The sequence below is a fragment of the Equus przewalskii genome, chromosome 1 (assembly GCF_037783145.1).
Source record: "Equus przewalskii isolate Varuska chromosome 1, EquPr2, whole genome shotgun sequence".
NCBI classification, from domain to species: Eukaryota; Metazoa; Chordata; class Mammalia; order Perissodactyla; family Equidae; genus Equus; species Equus przewalskii.
In genome coordinates, this window is record NC_091831.1 from 31,874,414 (window position 1) to 31,884,678 (window position 10,265).

The following is a 10,265-nucleotide window of genomic DNA, read 5'->3' on the forward strand; positions in this document are numbered from 1 at the left end:
CAGGCCTTCTCGGCCTCTCAGATTTGAGCTGGTGAAGGGGCTGCTGCCTGAGGAGTACCACAAAGTCCTGGGAAACATTCGGAAAGCCGAGGCCCGGGCCAAGAGGCACCGCGCTCTGAACCAGGCTGCTGTGGAGGAGGAGGAAGAGGAGGAGGAGGAACCTGCCCAGGGCAAAGGCGACAGGTGAGACCCATGGGGTTCCTGGGGACCTGGTCTCCCCAACCCGAGCCTGTCCAGGTGATGCCCAGCTGCCCCTGCCTCTCCCGGGAGCGCCCTGACTAGGGGCTTCTGTGTCCTTAGCATCGAGGAGATTTTGGCCGACTCAGAGGATGAGGACTATGAGGAGGAGGAAAGGAGCTGGGGCAAGGAGCATCGGAAGCTGGCCCGACAGAGGAGCCAGGCGTGGCTGAAGGAGAGTGGTACTGACGAGCCTCTCAACTTCCTGGACCCCAAGGTGGCCCAGCGAGTGCTAGGTAAGCAGGAAGCAGCTAGGCTAGCCCATGAGCATGTAAAACAGGCTTGCCCTGGTGCCACGTTTGTGGGGTGGGGGCGGCTTCCGTGAAGGCCAGTGGTCACCGTCACCTCTCACATATGCACATCCTTGTGCTGTGGGCACCCGTATGGGGCACAGACCTGGGCTTGTTGGTTACAAGGAGGGTGTGAGTGGGTTAGGACTGACCTTACGCCTCCTCACTGTCTGACTCTGCCGTGCCAGCCACACAGCCTGGGCCAGGCCGGGGCAAGAAGAAGGACCATGGCTTCAAGGTGAGTGCCGATGGCCGGCTCATCATCCGGGAGAAGGAGGATGACAACGCCAAGATGGAGGAAGAGGAAGGCGATAAAGGTGGGGCCGCCTGCCCATTCTGGGAACGCAGCTGCTTCTGGCCTGGGCCAGGGCCGCACTCAGCTATTCACTCACTCGTTCATTCAGTAACCATTTGTTGGGGAAACAGGTGAAAACAGATGTGAGGAGCTTGTATCTAAGGCAACTTTCTGAAACTTTTTTGACCACACTAAGAAATCCTTTCATGTTGTAATGCAGCCACTTATACAATACTTCTATAATTCAAACAGCACTTTCAAAACTTCCTCTTACCATGTGTGATGTGCGCTGTTGGTCTCTGTTCTCTTCTGTTCTGTTTCTTTCCTTCTCCTCCTTTTTTTTTTTTTTAAAGTGTGAACTTGGCTGGGGCCTGGAACACATTTAGAGGTGGAAAGAGCCAGACTCAGACCCTCCCTCCTCCTGGTTCCAGTGTCCCCTGTTTTCCAGGAGCCACTCAGGTGCAACGTCTCCGAGTCCTGTTTCGTCTTTCCTGCTGCCTCTCTGCACATATCATTCGTTAGGTCATAAAAGCCTGTGGCTTCTAAACTTTGTCTGTCTTCCTCTTTTTTTGTTTGCTGCCACCGTGCTCACTGGGCCCTTGGCTCACTGCAGCCTCCTAACCAGGGCTCTCACTGCCGCCACGCACCTGACTGACCAGTGTGTGACTGCGCACAATTATTTAACCTCTGGGCCTCAGTTTCTTCACTCCAAAATGGGTATAATACCAATACTTACTTCAGAGGGTGTTGTGAAGGTGAAATGGGTAACCTGTACAGCACACGTATGTGCTGGGTGACCCTGTTTCCCGATCTGGTCTTGTCGCTGCTCCCCTCTCACCCTTGGTAGTTCCTACCGCCCTGCTCCCTTCTTGCGAGCGTATTCCTGATACTGAAAATGCCCCGCCCCTGTCTTTCTGCCTTCCCAAACTCTCCTGGCTCTTTCAGATCCACCCCAAGTCCTTCTTTGTGACTTTTCCATGACCCCTCAGCCTTCAGCCCTTGTTCCCGCTCCTGGCAAGCCCAGGGACTGCCCAGGCTTTGGCACTTGGTCACGTGCTGTCCTGTGACGTCGTTTGGTTGTTGATTAACTTCACTTGAGTTTGTCTTCCCTCCAACTGGTCAGTTTCATACTTTTTTTTTTTAATACAGTCATGTGTCGCTTAACGGCAGGATACGTTCTGAGAAATGGGTCATTGGGCAATTTTATCGTTGTGCGAACATCATAGAGTGTACTTACACAAACCTAGATGGTAGATCCTACTACACACCTTAGTTATCTGGTACTGGTCTTAGGGGTCCACCGTCATGTACGTGGTCCATCACTGACTGAAGCGTTGTTAATGTGGTTCATGACTGTATACTGATAGCTTTTTTAAAAAGTCATGGTAAAATACACATAACATAAAATTTACCATCTTAACCGTGTTTAAGTGTACAGTTCACTAGTGTCAGGTCCACTCACATTGTTCGATAAACCATCTCCAGAACTCTTTTCATCTTGCAAAACTGAAACTATGCACATTAAGCACTAACCCTCCATTCCCCTCCCCTCAACCCTGACAACCACCATTCTACTTTCTGTCTCTGTGAATTTGAATTTGAATTCAATTCCTCATATAAGCGGAAAGATTCAGTATTTGTCCTTTTGTCACTGGCTTATTTTCACTCAGCATAATATCCTCAAGGTTCATCCATGTTGTAGCTTGTGTCAGAATTTCCTTCCTTTTTAAGGCTGGTGTTATTCTATGGTATGTCTCTACCAGATTTTGTTTATCCATTTGTCCATCGGTGTTCACTTGGGTTGCTTCCACTTCTTGGCTATTGTGAATAATGCTGCTGTGAACAAGGATGTACAACTATCTCTTCAAGATCCTGCTTTCAGTTCTTTTGGGTCTATACCCAGAAGTGGAATTACTGGATCGTAGGGTAATTCTGTGCTCAGTCGTTTGAAGATCTGCCATATTGTTTTCCATAGTGGCTATGCCAGTTTACGTTCCCACCAACAGGACCCGAGGGTCTCAGTTTCTCCACATCTCACCAACACTTGTTATTTTCTGTCTTTCTGACGGTAGCCATCCTAATGGGTATGACATGGTATTCCGTGATGGTTTCAGTTTGCATAATGATTAGTGAGGTTCAGCATCTTTTCATATGTTTGTTCTCCATTTGTATATCGTTTTGGAGAAATGTCTGCTCAAATCCTTTGCCCATTTTTTACTTGGGTTGTTTGATTTTTGTTGTTGAGCTGTAGGAGTTCTTTATATATTCTGGATATTAACACTTTATCAGATGTAAGATTTGAAAATATTTTCTCCCATTCCATAAGTTGCCTTTTCAGTCTGTTGATGTGTTCTTTGACACAGAAATTTCTAAATGTTAATGTTAACCACTTTATCTGTTGTTACTTTTGCTGCCTGTGCTTTTTGTTGGTTCATACTTCTTTATATCCCTACACAGTACCCAGCACATAGAGGGCAAAAAAAGAAGGATTCTCAAGTAGGAAAACAAAGCCGCCCTCATGACAAAGTGGAGTATATGTGGGGCTGCGGGAACCCTGGGGCTCTCTGAGAGTCAGAAAAAGCTGTATTACCTCAGAAGTGGGAATGCCACTTCCTGGAGGGGCTGTCATCCCTGGGGCCTGGGATGGGAAGGAGAAAGGGGCTGTGTTCAGGGATCTCATCTCCCCCAGAAAGACACAGGTTTTCTGGGGCTGGAGTTGGTGGCGCCCTCAGCCGGGTGAGCCAGGAGGAGGCAGGATGAAATTTGTGTGGGCTTTGGGAAAACGGAGGCTCCCTGAGTACTCACAGTCCGCTTTTCCTTTTGGCTCCAGGGGAGGATGAAGAGATGGCCGAGCTGACGGAAGAGATGGGCGTCAGGAGTGTGAGTAACGCCTGCTGATGGAGGGCCCCTCAGGCCTAAGCCTCGGGGCTGACGTCTTCTCACTGTCTCCCCTGGTGCACACACACACCCCTGCCTGCTTCCTCGAGCACGTGCACAGCAGGCAGTCCAGAGGTGTGGTGTGCATGTGAGGGGCAGGGTCACGGCTGACCTGTCTGCAGGGTGTGGGAGGGGGTTTGACACCCTCTGAAGCACCCGGTGCGTCCTTCAGTTGGCTGGCCCCAACTGAAGGACCCCTGTGACCTTGGGCTCCTCAGTGCTGAGGGCCCCCCCGCGTGGCCTCACCTAATTCTCGCGGGAGGTGGGGACTCTTTATCATCCCCGTTTCCAGAGGGGCTTACAGAGGGCAAGTAGCCCACAGTCACAGGGGTCGTTAAATGTGTATATCTCCAGGCCCAGGCTACCCAAACTCCAATCCCGGCTTGTATGTAACGTGCAGGGCACTTAGTCACACTGAGTGAGTGCTGGCTATTCATCATCACCATCATTATTATTACTGCATTTTTCCTGAAATCTTTTTCTGGCCAAAGCCTCCCTGGTTCCTTCAGCACATCTTCACAGGTGGCTGTGAAATCCTTCTGCCGCCTACTCTTGTTCCTGGCCAGGGGAAACTGACCACGGCCCTCGAAGGATGTGCCCATGGTTCAGCAAAGCAGGACTGCCTCAAGGCACCGAGAGGGACCTGTGGTGGCCACACTGCAGGGTTGGCTCATGGCGAGTCATCACCTGCCATCGAGGTCCCCAGGGGCTTTTTCATCATGACAATTGCTAAGTCCCACTCCTCTGCCCGCAGTTGTGGGAGCGTAAAATGCTGGGGGGCAAGTGACAATGGCAGTTGCCAGTGAGCAGAGCTGCTGCCAGGTGCCAACTGAACCAAGAATGAGCTGAGCCGTCACCCTCCATGATGTGGCCCAAGTCACATTTCCAGCCAGTTTCTGTCTCCACTGGGAGCCTACTCTGCTGGGCCTCAGCCGATGGAACTGGAGCCCCCGCTTTCCTGACACACACTGTGTGGGCTCCAGCCTTGTTCCCTTTGCCTGGCACACCTTCCCCTCCACCTGGCCCCTAAGTCAGTGAATGCTCCTCAGAGTGGGGTCTGAAGCCCCCCTGCCTCAGGATCCCCGGGGAGTTTGAGCCCCAGGAGTCGGCAGTCTCCCTGGGCTTCCTGGGCGGTGTGGCGGCCAGCCCAGTGAGCTGAGGTCTCCCCGCACACTGTCGCTCCACCTTGCCCGTTGTCAGTTTCTGGGTTCAGGTCTCCTGGCGGGCCGGAGTGCTACAGGCCGCCTCTCCCCTCGGACCACCTAACGTGGAACCTGGCAGGTCCTGAGTGCCGATCGCTGCTTGTTGAGTTTAATTTGATCAGTCGACCTGTCTCATTGCCCCACACTCATGACGCCTGGGACAGTAGCATTATGGAGGGACTTTGATGACTGACTTGAGCAGGGGTCTCCTACCTGCCTGGGAGCCCCAGGAGCACAGGATCTGGGTCCTGTCCCCTGTATACCCAGGGCCTGGCTCTTAGTTGGGGATCAGTGAGTGACTAATGGGGAGGGTGGAGTGGAGTTTATGTGAGGCCAAGAACTGGTAAAGCTGCTCTCTCCAAAGAGGCCGAGGACCTCATTTTTCCTGTTAGGAAGTCTGAGGACAAGGTGCCCAGACAGGCAGTTGTGGCCCTGAAGGGGGAGTTGAGTATGGAGAGGCCAAGCAGGGGAGCAGCCAAGACGAGCTCTGCAGTGAGGGCCTAGGCTGCAAGCTTACTTCTGTGCTGCCTAGCTGTGTGATCTCGGTCAGTTACTTGCCCTCTCTGAGCCTTAGTGTCCTCATCTGTAAGTGGGGAATTGAGTGTTTGGCAGAGAGCCTTTCCTGCTAAGGCAGGTTGCACTTGCTGTTACTGTTACCGTTAACGAGGAGGATCACATCCCGTTCACAAACTTTGCTTACCTCATTATAGAAAAAACACCAGAAGCTGAAGCGTCAGAAAGAGGCTGATGATGAGGAGCTGGAGGTGCCCCCTCAGTACCAAGGTGAGGCTTCCACTCTTCTCTCCTGGAACACCCTGTCCTCTGTCACCTGCATTAGGCAGGGTCTGTTGCAGGCAAAGCCATGAAGTTGCATGACCTGATTGCACTCAGTTGGCGCCAGCGAAGATTGGCTGATACGTCACCTATGACTGGGCTTGGGGAGCGAGAGGGTCTGGGGATGAGGGAGAGCCTGGGGGTCAGATCTGTGCACGGAATCCCCAGCCCCCTGGGGAGCCGCTGGGCCCCATCTCTCCCGACCCCGCCAGGCATTCCGCGAGGCGTGCAGCCCTCCCTTCTGGGAGGGGTCCATCTCTTCTGTCCGGCCCTGAGTCAGGCGAGTGTAGCCTGTGTTGAGGGTGGGGTTTGGGAGAGCTCGTATTGGGCCCGCCCAGGGGATTCCCAGGTACATTTGCCTCTGGGCACCCATACTGTTCCTCTCCCCAGAGCAGCTGCTGCAGGTACCAGGGTGTCTGCCCAAAGCCAGGGTGGGCCTCTGTCACCTCTCCTCTTCCTCGTTCCCTCTAGGGCAGCCCCCGCAGGGCCCCTGCCCCCGAGCTCTGGCCGCAGAGCCCTTGCTATGCATCTGAGGTCCAGGGGCTCCTGTGGGAAGTCCCTGATCCCATAGCGGGTGTGTCCTCAGGGCCCCATGGCATTCTAACCCAGTTGAAGAGCCTCATGGCTCCTTCTCCTTCTGTGGCTCCACAGGCCAGGGCCCAGCTCACGTCCTCTGCTCTGAGATGGTGCAGAAGCAGTGGCACCAGGCAGTGCAGCACGAGGCCTAGGTTCAAGACTGCTTGTCCAGCTGCTCTTAGCTGTGTGACCTCGGCACAGTCACGCTGCCTCTCTGAGCTTCTAGTTTCTCACCTGTAAAAGGGCTTCATCTGGGTCATCTCAGAGAGTCCTTCTGAGTTGGTGATGTAGGATTCCATCCACGACTGTGTTGAAGTCCAGGCTGGGAACGATGCTGGCCTTGGAAGCAGTCTCTCTGAGCTGCAGCTTTCACATCAGGACCTCCTTTCTGTCTCGGTGTTGGTGTGAAGCCTGAATGAGATAAAGCCTGTAGAGCCTCATTTTACAGATGAGGTTGAGAGGCTCCGGAAAGTTAAGAGACTTGCCTGAAGTTGGAGCTGAGAGTTGAACCCAGGTCTGTCTCACTTCAAAGACCACGTTCTTTCTAGAACAAACGGAGCAGATTTAGCTTTGGAGAATGTGGGTGTTTTATGTTAGGAGAAGATAGGTGTTTCCAGAGGTCACTGGTAGGTCTCTGGATTCTTCTCGAGGAAGGCCTTTGTCCCTGGTTGGTAGAGGATAGAGCTGGGTTCCTGGCCATGGCTTGTCTCCCCAGCAGCTCTCTGAAGAGGTGTCAATTACCTTCTCCCAGGAGGGGGCTGCCCCGCCTTCCCCTGACTCTGGCCTCTGTGTTTCCCCCTAGCTGGAGGCTCTGGCATCCATCGGCCGGTGGCCAAGAAGGCTACACCTGGGGCTGAATACAAGGCCAAGGTAAGAGCTGCCGGTGGGGCAGGGGTCTCTTGGCAGAGCCTCTGGGAAAGGGGGGACCGCTGTGCCCACCACCATCCTGGAGAGGCACCTCTGTGGAGCCAGACTGAGGTCACACTGAGCGGCACACCAGGGTCTGGTCAGCATCTAAAGTCAGGCCTTTGTCCCTTGGCCTTCCAGGCCTACCGGACCTCTTTGGTGCCACCTAAGGCAGAGAATGAAGGGAAGGGAGCATACAGGCCCTGTCGAGTCGGGGCAGGGGTGGAAGGGGAACCCCACAATCCCAGCTGACTCTCTTTCTCTGGCTGAGCAGAAAGCAAAGGGTGACGTGAAGAAGAAGGGTCGGCTCGACCCCTATGCCTACATCCCCCTCAACAGAACCAAGCTCAACCGCAGGTATGATGTGCAGGGTGGGTGTGGGGCGGGGGACTGGGGTGGGGAGCTGTGCTCCGAGGGACCTTATTCTCCTTGAACTCTCAACTGAACTGCTCAAGCCTCTTCCAGTTTTTCAGTTTTACTTTTTAACATGCACCTTCATGCAGTTGGTACCTACGTATGTTGTTGACTCGACTGCTCTTTTAAACGTAATCGCGCACGGTCTGCCCAGATCATGTGCTGCCCACTGCCTGGCCGCGCCCCTTTTCATTTCCGTTCCTGCTGATGCTGGGGGGAGCCACCTTGTGACATTATGGGAACGGGGGCCGCCTGTTCTCAGTGAGCTGTGACCCTTCTGTTCCTGTCCCTGCAGGAAGAAGGTGAAGCTGCAGGGACAGTTCAAAGGCCTGGTAAAGGCTGCCCAGCGGGGGTCCCAGGTGGGACACAATCTCCGCAGAAAGGATCGTCGGCCCTGAACCCCAGGGCCCTGAGGGCTGTTCTGTGGTCCAGCCCGAGGCCCCTCATCAGCCCCCAGGCTGCCTTGACACCAGCTCCACATGCTCCAGAGCCTGAACTGAGCCTGAACTCAGAATGACTTGGAAGCATGGCTTGGCTCCCAGAGGTGCCCAGGATTTTGGAAGCTCCAGATGGACTCCAAATGGTTTCGAGATGTCCCTGGGGCCTGGAGATGGGAATGCAGCCTCAGTGCCTCTGAGGAGGCCAGCAAGGCAGCCATACCTTCTGCCTAGAGTGGCCACGTGCAACAGAGTGGACAGTCTTCCGTTTCCTTCAGCTGCTTGTAGCCATGTGGCCCTCTCAGCCTGGCTGTGGTCTGGTGTGAGATTTGCTGTGACCAGACGTAGAATAAACATGCATCACCAATGCATTGTCCCTAGAAACAGTGTGTTTCATCACCTGCCCCCTCCAGGGACAAGAACAGTGTGGTCGTTGGCGTCAGTGTCTCAACCCCTTCCCCGCTGATCCTGGCATCCAGTCTAGGGTAGCGTGCTGGCCCTCAGTCAGCCTTGGGATCTTGCCCAGGAACAGCCACCTGTGTTGGGAGGTCTTCCCGACTTCACTTTACAGTCCCAGTCAGAAGGTGAGTTGTGGGGATCAGGAGGGCCAGCGAATGCTCCAGGGCTGGTCTGTGGAGCTGTGGTTGAGCCCCAGGGACTCCAACTAGAAGGGGAGGCATCCAGCTGAGAGCTGATTAGAGCTGCAGCGGTGGCTGTCCCAGGCTGCCCCTGGGCCCAGGTTTCTCCCAGCAGCTCTGTTCATTGATTTAACAGAATGTTTGCTGAGCCCCTCCCTGTGCCACGTGCTGCCTGATCACCCACCTCCCTGACCCTCTCATTCTCTTTTTCCGGACAAGTGGATCAAGCTGTGGTACAAAGAGCAGTGTGATTCCTACTGGCCAGCTTTGTTGGTCTGGAGCAGAGAGGGGCATGGTGCAGACCTGTGGTTGCTCCTAAGATCACTTGTCCCGTCAGCTCAGGGTACCACTGTGTCTGCTTTCCCAGCAGGCAGCCAGAAGCGAAGAACCCAGGCTCTTCCCTACCCCCAGATATGAGGAATCGTGCTTTGTCCTCTGGCATTTGATCAATAGTTTTCCTCATCTCAAAATCTCCCCATTTGAGATGAGAGCACACACACACTATCTCAATAGTTTCCATTCCAGTTTGATGCCTTTGGCTCTGATAATGCTCCCAGGAGGCCCCGTGCACTGTTCCATTCATCCTCTAAGGGGACTCAAGTCTTGATCAATCCATTGCATCCAAATTAGGGCATTTCCTCCTCGATTTTGGGCTAGGAAGCTGAGAGGAACCATGCTTTGCCCAGAGCTGGCACTGTTTATAATCTGTGCTCACAGAAAGTCTGGAATTGGAGAGCAAGCGAGCAAGGTGGTCAAAAGAGGTGGCTATTGGAGATTTGCAAAGGTAACCATGACCCCCATCGTTATACTTCTGGACACAAGAGGGGATCAAATTAAGCCTGTCCTAGCCCCTTCCTGTTTCCTTTCTCAGGAAATGTAGCCACGTGCAGTAGGAGGCTTCACGTAGAGTAGGTATGGGTATGAGCCAATTGCCCAGTATTGGTGTCTTTAAAAAAAGGTTTGAAGCCACCTTGCTTGTTATAGCATATTTTGCAAGGAGCTCTGTTTTCTTTCAAAGGTGAGAGGGGCAGGGCAGGTGGCCTAGGAAGGTTGGTGTTAGTGATGTGCTGAACATCCATATTCTTTTGGAAGTAGACTTCAAAGCAAATTATCTTGATGCGGAGGCAAGAATTAATCAGCCCCAGAAACTTCAGGTGCTTGAAACATCCATTTTGAAAGTCAGTGCTGCTTTTGTTTCAGCAGGACAGGTGCAGGGGAAGTGGGGGTGTTCATCAATGCAAGGCTCGTTCAATTTCAGCGAGACTGGAACGGTTGAGGGCCTCCACCCAGATCCAGATTCACGGCTTCCATGATGCTTTTGGCAGTGGCAGAATCAGAGACTTCTTCAGGCTTTCTTTTCTGAGGTCCATCCTCTACCCATTCTCAGAAATGGAAGACAGGACACACCCTACCTGACTGCACCAAAACAGCAACCCTTGTGTTGGCTGAGCTTGGGGGTGACATCGGGAATTTGCAGGGGCACTCTGTTCATGTCCCCA

At 53.4% G+C, this 10,265-nt stretch overlaps 1 protein-coding gene across 1 annotated transcript in view; it reads left to right on the forward strand.

The window, feature by feature from the left end:
• Nucleotides 1-8,512, forward strand: part of RRP12 (ribosomal RNA processing 12 homolog) — a 42,639-nt gene extending 34,127 nt beyond the window's left edge. The window contains exons 30-37 of the mRNA XM_070560137.1: nucleotides 22-183; nucleotides 301-473; nucleotides 716-844; nucleotides 3,653-3,702; nucleotides 5,672-5,744; nucleotides 7,174-7,241; nucleotides 7,552-7,634; nucleotides 7,987-8,512. Coding sequence (XP_070416238.1) covers nucleotides 22-183; nucleotides 301-473; nucleotides 716-844; nucleotides 3,653-3,702; nucleotides 5,672-5,744; nucleotides 7,174-7,241; nucleotides 7,552-7,634; nucleotides 7,987-8,089 — 841 coding nt within the window. The 3' untranslated portion in view covers nucleotides 8,090-8,512. The remainder of the gene's footprint in view (nucleotides 1-21; nucleotides 184-300; nucleotides 474-715; nucleotides 845-3,652; nucleotides 3,703-5,671; nucleotides 5,745-7,173; nucleotides 7,242-7,551; nucleotides 7,635-7,986) is intronic.
• The last annotated feature ends 1,753 nt before the right edge of the window (nucleotides 8,513-10,265 follow it).